The sequence below is a fragment of the Bos taurus genome, chromosome 9 (assembly GCF_002263795.3).
Source record: "Bos taurus isolate L1 Dominette 01449 registration number 42190680 breed Hereford chromosome 9, ARS-UCD2.0, whole genome shotgun sequence".
NCBI classification, from domain to species: Eukaryota; Metazoa; Chordata; class Mammalia; order Artiodactyla; family Bovidae; genus Bos; species Bos taurus.
In genome coordinates, this window is record NC_037336.1 from 67,788,000 (window position 1) to 67,807,250 (window position 19,251).

At 38.6% G+C, this 19,251-nt stretch overlaps 1 protein-coding gene across 2 annotated transcripts in view; it reads right to left on the reverse strand.

Annotated features, from left to right (window-relative positions):
• Window positions 1–19,251, reverse strand: part of ARHGAP18 (Rho GTPase activating protein 18) — a 133,006-nt gene that overhangs the window by 52,255 nt on the left and 61,500 nt on the right. For both annotated transcript variants that reach the window (NM_001434920.1, XM_059889630.1), the window contains exons 2-4: window positions 12,385–12,581; window positions 8,362–8,600; window positions 4,142–4,205 (exon numbers count right to left, since the gene is read on the reverse strand). In NM_001434920.1, coding sequence (NP_001421849.1) covers window positions 4,142–4,205; window positions 8,362–8,600; window positions 12,385–12,581 — 500 coding nt within the window. The remainder of the gene's footprint in view (window positions 1–4,141; window positions 4,206–8,361; window positions 8,601–12,384; window positions 12,582–19,251) is intronic.

Genomic DNA, 19,251 nt, shown 5'->3' on the forward strand with positions numbered 1-19,251 from the left:
ATCAAATGCATTATACTAACACAACAAGGTGATGGAAGGTAATTTTTTAATTTAATAAATATGTTATATATACACATTTACTATTAAAAGTCTGATGCCTTCAGAAAACATATCTGTATTACCTTCTATATATTTTCTATATTTGTAGTCATTTAAATAAAAAACAAACACAAAAATTATTTTACTCAAAAGAAAATAAGAATAAATCTAAATCTAGCCTTTTTCACTCCCACTCAATAAGCAGGGCAGGCTTCATGGGTGTAGGACTTTCGAAGTGCTTGGTACGGGCCCCACACTGGGCTTAATGCTCTGCTGTTGCCTTCTTGAAATTTGAATGAGAAGCTCTACATTTTCAGTTTGCACTGAGCCTCGCAAATTATATAGCTGGCCCTGGTCACATCTCACAGTTAAGAAAGAAAGAAAGAACTGACCTATGTCAAGTCTAAAAATAAGAGTAAATTTGGAGCTCTGATTGTATTTATCTGTTCCTAACTATGCTACATTATGCTTTTTCAACAGCCTGTGACAATTTTGTTTAAAACTAAGGATAACTAGACCTCTGATTAATTTTTAAAGTATTAAATTAAATATCAAAGCACAATTTGAGTTTTATTTTCCCACTGGTTTACACTACTTTATGTTTTACTGTGAATATGTATGTTGGTTTCCTAGGAAACCATTCTGAGAGGAAAAAACTGATTAGCCATTTTCTTAAATTAGAAGCTACCTTTCCAAAACCTGAGTGTTTACGAACAAGCATTTTAAATGGACTCCCTGTTCTTAACAGCCCCACATCAGAGCTACAATAAACACAACCTCCCCCACCACACACAAATAAATGTTCTGTGCTGAACTCAAAACTGAGGAGAAAAATTATAATTAAGTTAGAATACATTTAAAACATATGAATTTCCTCCAAATATTAGCAAAAACAACAAGTACAATATAGAGAAGGATTAAGGATTAAATGATAACTCCAGTTAAGGCAGATAGCAAGAAAAAGAGTTTCAGGATGATCTAAGAAATGGATGGTTAATTCGCTAATAAAAGTATTTATGAATTAATCATTTACTCTCCCTGGTGGCTCAGAGGGTAAAGCATCTGTCTGCAGTGTGGGAGACCTGGGTTTGATCCCTGGGTCGGGAAGATCCCCTGGAGAAGGAAATGGCAACCCACTCCAGTATTCTTGCCTGCAGAATCCCATGGACGGAGGAGCCTGGTAGGCTACAGTCCATGGGGTTGCAAAGAGTCGGACACGACTGAGTGACTTCACTTTCACTTTCTCAAGGAGAAACATTAATAGAGAAAGCTGAGATAAACCTTTTGGCTCTTTAAGCCCTGAAGTGTAAATAATACAGTTTTAATCTATTTTCTCCTTTGGTTTTTAAAGTGGACAATAGCACCAAGTTACAAATATTTTCAAAAACTCAAAGTTTTTCAACTGTCCAAAATAATCCACGTCTTTATTTTAAAAAATAATTTTGCTTCCTCCATGGAACTCAAAAAAAGAAAATATATATTACATGAAAGTTTTAACTTTCATGGGCATTATTAACACTTCTAAATGTATGTATTGAACATTGGTCTTTCAAATACATACTGTACAATTTGGTGAGAAGATTAATACTTAGCAGTAGATTAATGAATTTGAAATGCAACAACCCTGGCAACATTAAAATGTTATAATTTTCATTTAGAATAAGTAACTTTATAGAACATGCATAAAAGCCCAAGTGTAGAGAAAACATTTAAAATAGACTATGTAGCTCAGGCTTTCATATTTCAAGTGGAAAGAGCTCCACTTTTGAACTCCAGACAATATTTTCCGAGCATTTCATTCAGAACCTTTCAACATTTGCATAACACTGGGGAATTCACTGGCTAGCAAAAGAGCACGGTATTGCCCAGAACAGGTGCAGTAGTAAATCCTCAGTGACTTGGATGGCGTCATACACATTATCTTATTATTCTCACTGGAGGCTCTCTGCCCACTTCATAGTATTCCAGCAAAAGCAGATGTAAATCAGGCAGCAAGCTTGTCACATTCCACTTGGCTGCCGCAAGCTAGGCTGGAAAAAGCTGCTACAATGAGCCTGCCTTCCAGAACTTCTGTTTACATAGGCTATATCAGCATCTCCAGCAAAGGAGGAAAACACCAAGAAAGGACAATGTTTTCCTCAGTATTCATTTAGCAATTGCCAGTCGCTCTTCTCCAAAGCCCAAAACATATTGACACTGGCACAAAAGGTTCATCTGTCTCTCTTGACAACCCAGTTCTCTACCCAGCCAGCAAGGGCTATTCCAACGCCTGCCATTCCAGTGTCAGCAGGCACACAGGCCTGGGGAAACACCCAATCATTTTAATCTGATATACTTATGTAACTGAAGAAATTTCCACAGAATAGTAAAAAGCAGGTGCTTTTATGAATACAAATATAAATATATAGACTCATGTGTCTATACACACACATGCACACACATATATACATATGAACATACACACACACACACACACATATTATGTGTATGTATCTATTTGAAGGCAGGGGTACAGGAGAGAAGTTTTGAGATAAAAGCATGGAAGGAAAGATAAAGATATTAGATGCTCCAAGACTCCAAAATGTCCCAAAGTGACAAATTTTCTTTTCTTGGCCTCCAAAGTCACTGCAAATGGTGACTTTGTAGCCATGAAATTAAAAGATGCTTGCTCTTTGGAAGGAGAGCTATGACAAACCTAGACAGTGTATTAAAAAGCAGAGACATCACTTTGCCAACAAAGGTCCATCTAGTCAAAGCTATGGTTTTTCCGGTAGTCATGAGCACATGTGAGAGTTGGATCATAGAGAAGGCTGCGTGCCGAAGAACTGATGCTTTCAAACTATGGTGCTGGAGAAGACTCTTGAGAGTCCCTTGGACTGCAAGGAGATCAAACCAGTCAATCCTAAAGAAAATCAACCCTGAATATTCTTTGGAAGGGCTGATGCTGAAGCTCCAATACTCTGGCCACCTGATGTAAAGAGCCAACTTATGGGAAAAGACCCTGATGCTGGCAAAGATTGAAGGCAGGAGGAGAAGGAGGCAACAGAGGACAAGATGATTAGATAGCATCACTGACTCAATGGGTAAAAATCTGAGCTAGCTCTGGGAGATAATGAAGGACAGAGGAGCCTGGGGTGCTGCAGTCCATGGGGCCACAAAGAGGTGGACATGACTTGGCAAATGAACAACAACAGTAATTTTGGACAAAACTCTGATTTTTATAGAAAGGTTGGGAACACTTCCCAGGCCTCCGCAGTCTACCTGACACTCTTCCTTCACTACTTCCAATCCAAACATGACACTGATAATGCCATGAACACCCCAGGTGCTGGGTATTAAGAACATAAACAAAAGCAAAGTCCCAACTGGGACGCAGGCAGCCACTGACCACCTTTGTTATATTATCTAAGTAGCAACACATTAAGGATTAACCTATGACCTTAATTTAGAACATTTTTCCTTTTTGTAAATCCATGAAATAGCTTTAAATTCTTTCTTGGTAAGTACTAATAAATCCTTACTATTTGTTTTCATCCATGCTTTGAATTTCTAATCCATTTCTGAAATAACATACAGAAAAAGCAATGAAATGGAGAATTAGAATCAACTTCTGCCCCCAACCCCAGATCTTAATTCAAAATGTCTTTTTAAGCTTTCTTAAAAGCAATCCATTTATGAGCTAAGAACTTAAGATTTGAAAACCAAGTTCCAAATTCACTGGCTCCCCTTACTAGCTGTATGGCCTTGGGGAAGTGACTTTATATCTCAAAACCTTACTTCTCTGATCTGTCGAATGGGTTAAGAATAATATTTACTACAGAGCATTCATGAGTATATTAAATTAGGTAAATGTCTCTGCATAGCACCTGGCACATGGTAAGCATTCAAGAAAACTATGTATAGAGATGTTAGAATAGATATAGACAAGTATTTTTAAAAACTCAAAAGCCAACTATATGCTCAGACTTATGTAATTATCTACTTGGATATGAGAGTATTTTAATTGAATTTGCTTACTAGAATTGAAGATGAATGTTTTAAATGGTCTTATCTATTTGTTATACTAATAATGAGAAAATACAAGAGAACGGGTCCAACTTACCATCTTTTCCTCGGTATTTGTTTTCATCTGTTCCGACTGATTGTGATTCTGTGCCATCTGGAGCCTAAAGATAGAAAATGGGCCATTTAGTCATTTCCCACTCACAACCAGAGAAATGGTATTGTAAATAACTCTATTACTAACCTGTAGAGCACAAGAAATGTATTCAGACTTATACCACGGAAATAAAAGGACTATGGTTATAATTAACAAGCAACCAGCCAACAAATACATGATCACCCACAACATACAAGACATACTACTAAGCTCTGTGGAAATACAGGCCATATCAAGTATCCCTACCATCAGGAACACCATTAAGATAACATCTCAAAAAGTTAATATCCATTAACAAATGAGTAGATAAATAAAATGTGAGCCATCCACACAATGGAATGTTATTTGACAATGAAAAGAAACAAAAGTAAAGAAAGTACAGATACATGGGACAACATGGATGAACCTTGTAAACATGATATGAAGTGAAAGTCACAAGGACCACATACTGTGTGATTCCACGTCTACGAAATCTTCAGAACAGGCAAGTCACAGAGACAAAGATTAGTGGTTGCCTAGGGGTAAGGAGGGGAAAACAAGGAATGACTGCTCTGGGTATGGGGTTTCTTTTGGAGATGATGAACATGTGCTAAGATGACTGTGGTGATGGTTGCATATACATGACTACACTAAAAACCTCTGTATTTTAAACTTTAAATGGGTTAACTAGATGGTATGTGAATTCTCTCTCAGTGACATGTTTATAAAATAAAATTATATATAGGTAGAAAACAGAATACTTCTTTTTTTAAAAGCTAGTAATAAATGTGAGAGAAATTAAAACTAATTTGCCAAGCAGGTAATAAGAGCTTAGGTAGTCAAAGGAACTCCTCTTTCAAGGGGTTGGGACAGTGACACCCAAAGAAATGAAGCCCTCCAAGGGCTTATGGACACAGTAAAATGCAGCTGGCTCCTCTCACCAGTGTGTCCAGGCAGTACCCCCACCTTTCCAAGTAAGGCTCCAGGAGGAATCCGGAAGGGGAGCCTCGGTCAATCATACAGAAAGGTCTACCTGAATGAATTGTTTTTAAAATACTCATTCTAGTGGACTTTCATTTCAATACAAAAGAAGGGAGCCTCTGTCCTCCCCTCCCCACACGTCGGGGCTCAACTGTTAGCAGAGAAGGACTCCCCTCTCCACCTGCAATCTAAGAGCGAGGAGAGCAGCAGGGCAGGCACTGGAGGTGCTCTCCTTGGATTATGCAGGGTAGCACACAGTGAGTATCAGTCACAAAGAGATACTAAGTCCCCCCAGGCAGAGCAATACCACCTTCCTCCCTCCACCCCCAGCCTGCAGAAGGCTGGGCCTCCATGGCACAGTGAGCACAGTAACTCTAATCTTACATATGAACACATATTTGGAGCATGTGGTTGAAACTGTTTTCCTAAGCAATTGAAGATGACAGTGCAGATGGTATTCATTGCTGTATTTTATTTCCTAGTGTCAGCAAGGGCTTCGTGAGGAAGCATTTAACATGGAAGAGCTGAATATGGACAGTCATCGCTCAGTATCTGTGGGAGACTGGTTAAAGGACACCCCCACCCCATGAATACCAACACTGGAGATGCTCCGGTCCCTTATAAAGAATGGCAGAGCACAGTCAGCCCTCCCTATCCACAGGTGCAGAAGCCAGGGATATGGAGGGCATACTGCATTTACTAGAGAATAGAAGAAATGCATGTAAAGATGGCTGGCCCCTGTTTACTTGAGGGTTGGAAGACATATTTCTAACGGGTGGTCATATTTCAATTAAAGGCAGAAAGCGTAAGTTAACACTATTTTAATTTACTTGTGCTGTTTCTCGCTTATTGACTCCATCAGCCGATACAATCCACCAATTACCTTGAATTCAAACCATGTGATTCAGACAGTAGCAAGGATTCGCTGAAAAATGTTGCTTCTAGCACTGAGAAGCAACATCCTCTTCAAGACTGGCAGGAATCCCACAGAATATGGTTTGCTGAGGCTCAGTTCTCTGTCCCCTCCCGCTTTTGGCTTCCTCTTAACTCCCTCAGGGAGGGCTCTTTAATTGGGAAGGAAATGCCAATAATACTGGATTTCCTTATTATTCATTTTTCTACTGCTGTAAAAAAGCAGTCTAGTCCTTCCAAATAACGAATGGGTGGCACGCAAGTGTGTAACTGCCTCACAGCAGCAACAGATCTGTCTGGAGCAATCCTGTGACCCCAAAACTCCCATAAAATGGACTGGATTTGATCTACAATTGACCATACAAACAGAGTAGCAATCTGCAACTATGCAGGATTTCTTAGAAGAATGAAATGTTTACAAAAAGCCAAAAAACCTCTATATGACAGAAAGATACCTTAAATATGTCTTCTTATTCCCAAATTTTTAAAAAAGATTTTTGTTACCCTTTATTATAGTGTAAATACAATCTCATGTATTTACTGGGATTACTTAATATCAGAATTATAGATGCAAACCCAAATGTAGTAGGATGTACAGTGGTTAAAAGCACATATTTAGAGTCTGACAAATTTGGGTTTACTATCTATGGGACCATTGAGCAAGTTACTTAAAGTCTATGAGCCTCGGCGGTAGAACAGAAATGATGAAACCTCACTCATAGGACAAGCTCTAAGGATGAAATGAAATAAGGCATGGAAAGTAGTCAGCACAGTGTTCAGTGGTGGTGGCTACTGCTATAATAATTGCTATTATCATCATTACAATCCTCATTTAAGATCTGTTCTATTTGCTCTTACTTCATCCACTCAACTGGATCTTCTAGACCAGAGCTATGCTAACTGTCATCTGAGAACAGTTCAATGTGTCAACCAACTTTGACCCTAAGAACACCATTAAGTTCAGCTGACCTTTTTTTTCTCTTGGTAGCATGACTGTTTCTTGCTGGGAGCAGATATTAATTTTCATTTTGGGCAAGCTCTTTAGGTCCTCATGGGCACTCCACAAACAACCTACCAAATGGCTATCCTGAGTAGCACTGTTCTAGGCCATTCAGGTCTCTGACTGGTACCATGCTATCTTAAATAGCCATCAGCCCGAGTCTCCACCAGACTCCAATAGCTTCCACTAATAAATTCATCATCGTGGCAAATACCTATTCCAATCCTCTACATGCTAGGCACCAGACACAAAGGGGAAGTTATTTCATGTTCAGGGTTCCTGTTTTATAATTCAGCTGCAATTAGGTTCCTTGCATTCCACCTCCATTCATCCCCACGTGAGTCTTAAAAAAAAGCAAATTTTCCTACAAGAGTAAATGTGGAAAAAAGAACCTCCTGCCTCTGACTGTAACAACTAGCAGTCACATTGTCCAGGGGGTTGGGGCACTCCCAAAGCTCCAAGGACACTGAGTGCAGGGACTGCCACAGAGAATTTTAGCTTGTTTCATTTTCTGCCCCATCAGCAGGTAACTTCTAGAAGGACAGGGATTGAATCCCTCTTGATCATGGCCAGCATGGAGCTTCAGTGCCTTACATATGAAAAGTGAAAGTCGCTCTGCTGCTGCTGCTAAGTCGCTTCAGTCATGTCCGACTCTGTGCGACCCCATAGACGGCAGCCCACCAGGCTCCCCTGTCCCTGGGATTCTCCAGGCAAGAACACTGGAGTGGGTTGCCATTTCCTTCTCCAATGCATGAAAGTGAAAAGTGAAAGGGAAGTCGCTCAGTCGAGTCCCATTCTTCGCGACCCCATGGACTGCAGCCCACCAGGCTCCTCCGTCCATGGGATTTTCCTGGCAAGAGTACTGGAGTGGGGTGCCATTGCCTTCTCCACTCAGTCGTGTCCAACTCTGTGCGACCTCCACCAACTATATAGTCCATGGAATTCTCCGGGCCAGAATACTGGAGTGGGTAGTCTTTCCCTTCTCCAGGGGATCTTCCCAACCCAGGGATCAAACCCAGGTCTCCAGCATTGAAGGCAGATTCTTTACCAGCTGAGTCACCAGGGAAGCCCAAGAATACTGGAGTGGGTATCCTATCCTTTCTCCAGAGGATCTTCTCGACCCAGGAATTGAACCAGGGTCTCCTGCATTGAAGGAGGATTCTTTACCAAGTAAGCTATGGTGGCCTTACATATACATGCCCATTAAGTTTTTAATGATATGAATTTAACTGGACGAGTTCAGCTGAGTCTAAGCCATTATTCCTCTACGTTACTGAAAAAGAAAACCTACCTCCTTTTCTTTTGACCCTGTCTGTTGAGCAAATATGTCTCTGACGTCAGGAACCTGGTACTGTTTGTTTTTTTTCCTCAAGGTCTGGGAGACAGTCTCTACTCGTTTCTGAACAGCTGCCGCCTGCGTCCGGGTCAGTGTTGATAAAAACACCATGCTCTCTTGGGGATCTCCAGCAGTCTCTCCAAAGAGATTAGACAAACCGGCCTCCTTAAGCCACTCTTCTTCCAATTCTCCTTCTGAGACAGTAGAGAAAAAATGGTATTTAAATCACAAAATATGAGAACTTCCACATTTTTAAAAACTGTTTTAAAAACTCTTACTAAAACTCTTGTACCATAACCCAACCACAGTGCTAAGAATCATTATCTGAAACTTGGAGCACTGCCATAAACTCCAGCCATAAAGATATCAAATTTTAGATCCATTTCATATATACTCAATTAAAATTTTTAAATGACTTCACATGTGATTAACCTCTATAACTTCCCTGCAGATTAACTAGGGGAAGATAATACTGTTCCCTTTCCAGAGATGAGCAAGCAATGAAAAGATAACTTACTTCCATCAAGTTATAGAAGGAAGTCAATGCTGGGGATGGCCATTAAAGCCCTGTTTCTTGGCTTACATTCAGCACTATCCCAGAGTCCAACCCTAATTGATGGAAAGGCTTATTTTCTCTGCTCTCTGTAGCTGACAGTGTGGCAAAGAAGTAAAAAGCATCTGGACATCAGGAACTAATCAATTTCAAATTAATTTTTTAACCCCCTAGTCAGCATACCAGAGTCCTGTTTTTCTTTCTTTACAAATTTTTTTTAAAAAGCAAACTGTTTTCAGAAAAAAACCAAGTAGATTATAGGAAACTAATTACACAACTGAATCAACTCAAAACACTGTAAGGGAGTAAATAGTAAAGCAAATATTGTGTTAGATCTGTTGACAATTCAAGACTTTCCCGATAGTCTAGGCTCCTACTGCAGAGGGTGAGGGTTCAGTTCCTGGTCAGGGAACTAAGATCCCACTTGCTGTGAGGCATGGCCAAAAAAAAATTTATTGATGATTGTAGAAAAACTGAATGACAACTAGAACAGATTTACTCCAAGCTCCACATTTATAGTGGACATCAGAAAACCAAGGACTTGGGACACAAAAGATCTGTCCATACTCCATTCCTGCACCTTGATGGCCATGTCACTTTGGTCAAGTCACTTAGCCTCAAGCTGACTCTGTTTTCTCATCTGTAAACTAAAGCACAGCTGCCGTGGTTGCCTCATAACCAAATGTGAGCATGTCACATGCAAAGAACTTTGCAGAGCTCCATTATAGCCCGCAGCACAAGACGGAGCACTGACCAGTGTGCTTGTCTATAGCTTCTCTACTATCTAGACTCCATGAGGGCAGAAATAAAGTATCAATAACCTTGACTTCAAGAAACATAAGGCAGTGCAGGGCATTCTGCCTGCCAGGCAACAAAAACTGTTCACTGAAATAAAAACTCACCATGATTATTAAAGATATTAAAGTAGAATTCAGTATAAATGGTCAGAAAAAGCTGATACTGCCATAAGGGAAGTAAACAAGATTACAGTACAGAGCAGCTTGTTCCAGTAAAAAGTAGAGGTAAAATTCAAACTATTTAAAGTCAAAGAAAAGGGATGGGTGTGTAGAAACACTCCCAATTCTTGATAATCACATCATGAGCAACATTTCATGAATCCACTTTAGCCTTGAAGAGTTATGACATAGCTGACACATGGCTATGTACCAGGCTTGAGTGCTTCTTTCCACAGAATGCTTTCTCCTTACTCAGCAGGCCACCAGTATGCTGCTGCCATCTTGAAACATTGATCAGAAAGGTTGAAAGATACTATTATTCCAAATAAGCTCAACTGGATTGGTAAAGTGAGAAAGTATGAGAGTAAAATGAAAGAGAACCCAAATAAAAGGATGAGCTGGCTATCATTTTCTTTTACAAATCAATGTTAAATTAAGGAAAATCTCCAACTTTCCTCTTTCAAGTGTTCAGTTCAGATCAGCCGCTCAGTCGTGTCTGACTCTTTCTGACCCCATGAAGAGCAGCACGCCAGGCCTCCCTGTCCATCACCAACTCCCGGAGTTCACTCAAACTAACATCCATCAAGTCGGTGACGCCATCCAGCCATCTTAACCTCTGTTGCCCCCTTCTCCTCCTGCCCCCAATCCCTCCCAGAATCAGAGTCTTTTCCAATGAGTCAACTCTTCGCATGAGGTGGCCAAAGTACTGGAGTTTCAGCTTTAGCATCATTCCTTCCAATGAACACCCAGGACTGATCTCCTTTAGAATGGACTGGTTGGATCTCCTTGCAGTCCAAGGGACTCTCAAGAGTCTTCTCCAATACCACAGTTCAAAAGTATCAATTCTTTGGCGCTCAGCTTTCTTTACAGTCCAACTCTCACATCCATACATGACTACTGGAAAAACCATAGCCTTGACTAGACGGACCTTTGTTGGCAAAGTAATGTCTCTGCTTTTGAATATGCTATCTAGGTTGGTCATAACTTTCCTTCCAAGGAGTAAGTGTCTTTTAATTTCATGTCTGCAATCACCATCTGCAGTGATTCTGGAGCCCAGAAAAATAAAGTCTGACACTGTTTCCACTGTTTTCCCATCTATTTCCCATGAAGTGATGGGACCAGATGCCATGATCTTCGTTTTCTGAATATTGAGTTTTAAGCCAACTTTTTCACTCTCCACTTTCACTTTCATCAAGAGGCCTTTTAGTTCCTCTTCACTTTCTGCCATAAGGGTGGTGTCATCTCCATATCTGAAGTATTAATGGTTGCTTTTTTTTTTTTTCCAAGCAATGTTATAGCAAAGGAGAAAAACCTATGCAGATTTTAGTACTAAACAACTTGATGCTAAGTCATTTAGCATCATTAAGAAGTCTTCTGTTGAAAAACAGGTCACTGCTAGCTGTGGTACCCAAGGTACTGACCGTGGCTCTTTTTTGGAATCTGTATCAGCCTGTACACCAAAGATATACTTACAAACTTATGGTCAGCACAAGGCATGGAAAGCAAGCTAATATAATAGATACCAGAGTTATACACGAGAAACCTAGTGTCTACTTGAACTTAATGTTGATTGTTTTTTAAAAAGCATGAAATTTAAGAGGAGGGAAAAAAGTAAATTTTTCCATGCTTCTTCCAGAATATCAAGTACAATAATGGGCCAGAATATCAAGTACAATAATGGGGACTGTGGGAAACGCAGATAGAGATGACAGCAATTATGAACCAAATATGAGAAGTAAATAGGGAGGCTAAAAATGCTAATACCATCTTCCACTTTCACTGTCAAAATCTCCACCCTAAGCTTAGCTGGCACTGTTGCCAATCTAAAAGACAACAGTTTGAAAGATAAGATAACCAAGACTAGGATAGGTCTGCAATCCACCACCAAGGACTGATTTATGTGAATCTTTTTCCTTCTAGAAAAAAGTTATTTGTCTAGTAACAAGATAACTATCCTCAATCATTTGAAAAGCTGTCATACAAACAACAGAGCAGGTTTGTTCTACTCTTCCAGAAAGTAGACTGACAATAGTGAGTCAAAGGTAGTGTGGAACAGATTGTAAATCAATAAAATAAAGAACATCAAAACAGCTCAAGCTGAACAATGGAAAAACACCAACATCATTAGCATCTCTACTCACTTGAGGCCAAACAACCACGGGGCTAGGATACCACAGATGGAATTTAAAGAGATGTTAGATGATTTCAAAGATCCAGCCCTAAGAGTCTATGATACAGCTTAGCCAATAAGAGTCTAGCCATATCCAAAACTCAGTGAATTTACTTATATCATTTATATTTGGCGGCTGCATCTATAATCTGCCACAATTAAGTCATTTTTAAGTTGAAAGGCAACTACCATTTTTTTTTCTGGTTTTCCTCATTTTAATTTCTTTCTTCCTATGTATTCATTTCCCATCAATACATACAAAATAAACTAAGAAAAAGTTTTATTAATTTCATCATTACCATCAGGCTCTTTGACAACCACCACCTCTTGATCATCTTGTCTGTTTTCATGAGATTTCTTGATATTTTCTAGTTCAGTCCAATAAGCTTCCATAGATAGTTCATCCAAAGAATCCTGGGAACCTGATCGATCAAATGGAGGTCTTTCTGTAACTTTGGTGACTTCCTGGTTCATAGTATACTGGCCATATCTTCTACTGTAAAGTCAAAAGAAAACATGGTTCATTTTAGTACATGAGGAAGTAGTATTATTTCTACAATATCATAATACTAAGCTGGAGAACTTGGAAACTCAAGTTCTCCTTAACAAAACCAAAGAGATGTTTGCTTTGAAACTGTTTGCCTTGAGAGGCTACTGATTATAACATGTTTGTAGAATGAAAAGTTTTATCCTCTACAGAAAACTTTGACAATGAACAAATAGCTATGTGATAAATATTTTTACATTTCCATTTCACTTAAATTATGTTAAAGCTCCTTTAAACCTGAAAATTTGTTCTTAGAAAGCAACTGATTAAAGGTTAATAAAATTGGGATTGAATTTTACACAGTATTTCATATTTATCATTGATAATTATAAATTAAACTCAGTCAACCTTTACATAGCAAATATCTGCAAACAATGAATGAGGTACCACTTGAATTTTCATTTTTTGGAACCAAAACATAAATAGAAGGATAATATATTAAGTTTACTGTTACATCCTATTTTAGAAAGCAACATTTAATCTTTACATTTATAAATGTACCTATTACTTACATATATTTTAAAACGTGGTAAAATGCATTTATTGGCAATTTTGAATACGTTGAGAATTACCTCTTAAACCATTTAGCTTATAATTTATGATAAAAGGATACATGAATAGGGTGGGTTTTTTTAATAACTTCAACTATATTTTTTATTTATAAATCATATCCTACCTACTACGAAAATTGAATTAAAAGGCCTAATAATAAAAACCCATATAGAAGAGAAATACTGAATTGTTTCAAGATTGTTTATATTGAGATAGAAGAGGAAAAGCCTTATTACTTCAAGGAGGAAATTTTTTAGCTATGTTTTTCCCCTTTATATTCAATAATTTTTTAGAATTATAATTTGAGTAGAGATAATAATTGGTGAATGAGTATTTTGTTATTCTAATTTCAAATCGCTTTTTTAATCTCCCAAGAGGACATTAGGAAGTGATACACTCTTGCTAGACTGGTTTACTTACTGCACATAGAGAAAATAAAAAGAAATGCAATAAAACAAAATTCTTTAATTGTCTTTGAACATTTTCACATTGAAACTGGCCTCTCCTATAATTATTTAAAATAGTAGGATTTAATATGGCATAAGGAAGAAGGTCACTAAACTCTGGTGGAATCTACCCCGTAGTTTAATTCCAACTGACTTCTCAGAAAAAGTCAAAGAAGTTAATTACCTATTGCTGCAAATAAACGCAATATAACTGACTTAACTGTAATATGCTAATTGGCCAGTTTTATCCCTGTAAAAATGGTTCTCTCTGTCTTGATTACACATTTTATTAATGCAACAATTCCTATCATCTCGCTCCAGTAGCAGTCCTGGGGTGGTGATGGGGGGTCAGTGTTAGATGAGGGCCAACAGGAGGACGTCTAGACGTGTTTGTGCGAATCTCTTTCCTCTAGTCTCCATTGTGCACTGTTTGCCTCCCCAGCCCTTAATTCAGAGACAGTTTCTCCCTCCCCGCCCCAGCTCCTGTTTACATCCTTATATCCCACTCTGGTCCCTTCTCTAACCCAGTGGCCATGATACCATCAGTGTCCTCCATTTAGGGTTTACACTTCTGATTCTTAAATTAAAATGCAAATGAAAATGCTCTCTTTCTCTTAGAAATGAAAAGTAAACTATACTTTTTATTTCTGTGATCACCAGCTCAACTGATCTTTGGTTCATAATCCTTAATCCTGCTTTATCAGGACTAGCTCAAACTAATTTTATAGAGTATCTGCCAAATTCACTTTTGATTTCATGTCAGATATATGGATACCCTTCCTTGCTTTTGTTTTACCTCTCATTTTAAGGTTGTCTACTATATTGCTATTTTCTACAACCTTAGCCCCACGATGAGAACTGTGGAATGTGTGAAGTATAATGACTAATGCCAAATAATATGTTTTATCTGCTCACAGGAAAGAGGTGCCGTTGAACGAAAAGTACATTAAGCCTTTTGCTCCTGAAAGAATGTGTTTATTCTGGCAAGAATTTTCCAGTAAATTTCCATTAAGATAGCATGTGCAGAAAAATGCAAGGGCATTGAGCAATAGCACTGTTACGTAAATAAACCTTCTATATCAAGGCCTGCTTTTAAAACATGCATAAAGCAAAAATCTAATCATTTAGTGCTGATGAACCAACTCAATATTTTGACTCTATTAAGATTCAAAAGCTGAAAAGGTTTGTTGTAATAACCTGAAGATACTGAGTCATGGAAAGGGAAGATTTTATTTTATTTTATTTTATTTTGGATCACTGGCAAATTTTGCAAGAAAACAATTTCTTTTTTAAATATTAGAGGATGGAGTATAGGAAGAAGGCAACCATCCAGTGTAAGTCCCCTCCTTAATTAGCTGCTGAATATTTTACATTTTTTTCTAAAAATGTGACCAAACATTCTTTATTTACAGTTTACATCAATAAACATGTCATGTCACTGGTTTTCTTCTTAGATTATTCTCACTTTTGTAGTTCAGACAGGCCACAGCTAAAAGCCTGTCCCTTCTTAAAACTGTCCTGGTAACAGGCCAGTTAACTGGTTTCCTCTCTTCTGTTTTTAGGAGTATGCTTTTATGACACCATGTTCATTCTGCAAATTGAACTCAAACACATAAAAGCAACATCTGCTAGACATAATGAAGTATGGAGCAGAGATATTCTGTATTTCCCAAAGATCCCAGCCAACACATGGTGCTCAAATCAGAGAAACACACAGTTTGCCCCACCACAGGCAACTACCAATTACCTCCACCTGACTCACTGCCAATGCTAATTCTCTTTGCATTCTTCCTCACTCCCACCCAGAATCCCAAGTGCTAAATAGCCCATGAACACTCTTCCCCAACTCCCCCACTTCTCACCTTTTTACAACTAGAACTACAGAACTAGCCACTCCTCTAAAAGAAGCTGCTTCTTAGTCTGCTGGACAAGGCATTACATCACAGTATTATCACTTGGGCTCTTTTTCCCTGGGCACTAACATACTAGCAAATACTCAACTTTACAGGCCCCCTCTGTCCCCCGGGCCTTCATGGTGTGTTATCTTCTTGCAGCATGTCCTCATGCTGTGTTGATAAAAATAGGGGATCTGTTTCCTTGTATTTTCCCTAGGTGTATTTTCTCCCATTTTTCTGTAATTTCTTATTTTTTTCTACTCGGTGAGTGAATTTCAAATGTACTGACATCATTCAGGGTATTAGCGATACCTGTTATTTATTTTGTAGTAGAAATCTTAAACTGATTTGACAGAAGTTGTCCTCCAGAAGGAGGCAGACTTTACCATGCACTTCCCTGTGGTCCGCTAGAAGAACACTCATGATTCATCCTGGTACCACTGCAGTCAGTGAACTGACGGGGAAACATACAGGACTGGGAGTCCTAAGCACCAAATGATTCCAGCTTTACTTAACTTTCTTTCATGATCCCTGGAGGAAATCACTCCTCTGATTCTAACTTGCTGCTATCTATAAAATGGAAAGAATGCCAATAGCCTTGACGACTTTGTTGGAAGTCATCCAATAAGAGCTTCCCTGGTGGCTCAGCAGTAAAGAATCCGCCTGCCAATGCAGGCAATGTGGGTTCGCTTCCTGGATGGGAAAGATCCCCTGGAGAAGGAAATGGCAATCCATTCCAGCCTTCTTGCCTGGAAAATCCCATGGACAGAGGAGCCTGGCAGGCTACAGTCCACGGGGTCACAAATGCGTTGGATATGACCTAGCAACTAAACAAAACAACATCAAATAAGAATTTCTACTGAGGAACGACCTTAGAGGTAACCAAGGAGAAGGCACTCAAGTTAGTATCATTGCTAACATTGGTGTAACTGCTAACTACAGATAACTGCCTCTCCCACAGTTTAATAAAGTCACCTTTGCCCTCTTCTAAGGTTCAGAGAAATTGCTTATCCTCTAAGGACGGTCATTCTTTAACCTCTGGTCTCAGGATTCTTTTACACACTTCCTAATTTTCAAGGGCTTCCAAAGAGTTTTTGAGATATATTATATTCATTGATATGTACACTATTAGATCTTAAAACTTAAAAAAACTTTAAATACTAATTTAATAAGAAATAATATTTAAGATGTTATTTAAGAAAACATCATAAATAACATTGGGGGAGAAGTAGGGAGAAGCCCTATATTTTTTCTAAAAAAATAGATAAGTAGCACTGTTTTACATTTTTGAAACTGTTTTAATGTTTAGTTTAATAGAAGACATATGGATTCTCCCATCTCCCTCTGCATCTACTCTTTTGCGATACTCTAAGTCATGTAGTTTCTGGGAAACACCACTGTATTCTCAGGAGAGCATCAGAATGAACAAGGCCAGTTAACAGCTTAGGTTATTATGAAAACAGTTCTGATCCCCTAGACCCTTTGAAGGGTCTCAAGAGCCTCGGGTTCCATGGCCACACTTTGAAAACCGCTGCTCCAGGATTTCTCAAAAACACCTAATGGATCTGAGAAAGCACTTTTCAATTCTGTGGGCAATGTTCCAGAAAGCCTTACTGAAAGAAATAGACATGCTTTCCTAGTGACTCCTGACCTACTTCTTTGTTTATTTTAGTTTAGTTTTACGGCCTTTCATCAAAACTGGGACTTATTCCAATGATATATCCATATTTAATTCATACTACAATGACAAAAAATTAAAGCATATTTAAAAACCCCTGCCTCACCAGTGTCTTCCATCATCCACTTTTATCCATCATGCACAATGGGTAGAAACTCTAAGCTTCCCCTTTTGGCCAGTGTATTTGAAATATGGGTATTTTCTTTAATGCTCCTTAGCCATCTGTACCTCTTCCTATAATCATCTCAAGGCATTTATTTAGAACTAGGACACTTCTTTGCACTCATATTTAACTACATGATCCAATCTCTACTTTGTACACTCCACCCCATCAACAGTCATACTGCTAAACTTCACATCCAGTCTGTCTCTCAATCCTGCTCCTTCTAGAAGTATTTTTATGGCTCAAAGTCTGCTTTCTTGAAGTCCTTTGATGCTATGATTTGGTTTTATATTCTTACAAGATCCTTTCTAAAAGAAGTATACTCTCTTGTATGCTTCTTATTCTACTTTCACTTCCAACAGGAAAAGAAGGGACTGGATTGAGAGATATGAGGATAAGGCTATTTTTGTTTTGTTTTGTTTTTGTTCTGTTTTTAAGGTGCCAAAAAAAAAGTTCTTATTGAGATCACGACTTATCAACCATAACGACCAAGTATATTTTAGATAAAGCCATATTTATTGAAGTGTACCTATCCCATCATTTTCTAGATGAGGTAATGAGTTGCCAGGGCTAAATCTTCTTCAAAATCTCAGCAAAGTGATAGTGGAACCAAAACTGGTGTCCTCATTTCTTCTGCAGTCATTATACCAAATAGACTGGAAAGGGTAGAATTTACTTTTTTTCACATCCAACGTTCCAGTCTTTGTGAGTTTTGCACATAGCAAAACCAAAAGTGATCTTGTTGACACAGCCTATAATTAATGTTTTTGAATGACCACTATACTTATCTAGAGAAAAATACATTTAACAATCAAATCATACCATCATAACATCAAATGCATGAGAAACCTTTTCCAATGCATTTTCTAAAATGTGATTTATGCCATGCTAGGACACGACTTCAAATATATATATATATTTTTAAACTTTGTTTCAAAGATGTTTAAAATGTTTTAAACATTCACTCTGGATCTACATTACCTCTAGGCTGGGTCGGGGGGCGGGGGCAGGGAAAGTGCTTCTGATGTGTAGATTTTTCTCTTTCATTTTATCAGTGATTTTAAAGTAATCACTGCCATCTGAGATAGTAAAGCTATTAATACTCCATAATGGCCTTGTCCATCAGACTACATTGAATTTGAGTGACTAGGAAGAACTGCAGCCTATGAATGACCCATGTCATTTCTTTTTCCCTGTGAACTGAATGCCTACTATTGTTTAGTTGAAAGCAGTAATTATTATTAGTGGCTCTGACACCAGGAAGAAAGAACACTGACAATGCCTTAAGGCAGGAAGAAGTTGATTAGGAAGCAATCCCTCTCTGGCCTTTCTTTCCCCACTCCCAGGCAGCCTTCAGAGCGCAGGAGAAAAGTTGCTTACATCTTCTTCCCAACCCAACTGCTACAGTTTTAGAAACACACTAATTTTCACAATCCAAGTAAGCTTACTTTTATCCTTTGCACATTTTAACCCTTTCATTTGGGGGAGTGGGGGGAGGGAAGCAGTAGTAGTTGTGTTAATCCTAGTGTTAATCACTCAGTTGAGTCCAACTCTTTGTGACACCATGGACTGTAGGACCCACTCTGTCCATGGGGTTCTCCGGCAAGAATACTGGAGTGGGTTGCCATTCCCTTCTCCAGGGGATCTTCCTGACCCAGGGATTGAATCCAGGTCTTTTGCATTGCAGGCAGATTTTTAACCATCAGGCAAGCCCATGGGGTGGAGGGGTGGAGATAAAATTTACTCATTATTTCTTTCAGCTTTTTCTTAAAAAATAAAAATCACTTAACATCTGCATAGCACACTGCTATAGTCATCACAGAGCGTCCACCCAACTTTGACACACAGCAAAACAATGCACAAATGAACTGATGACGCACCATTT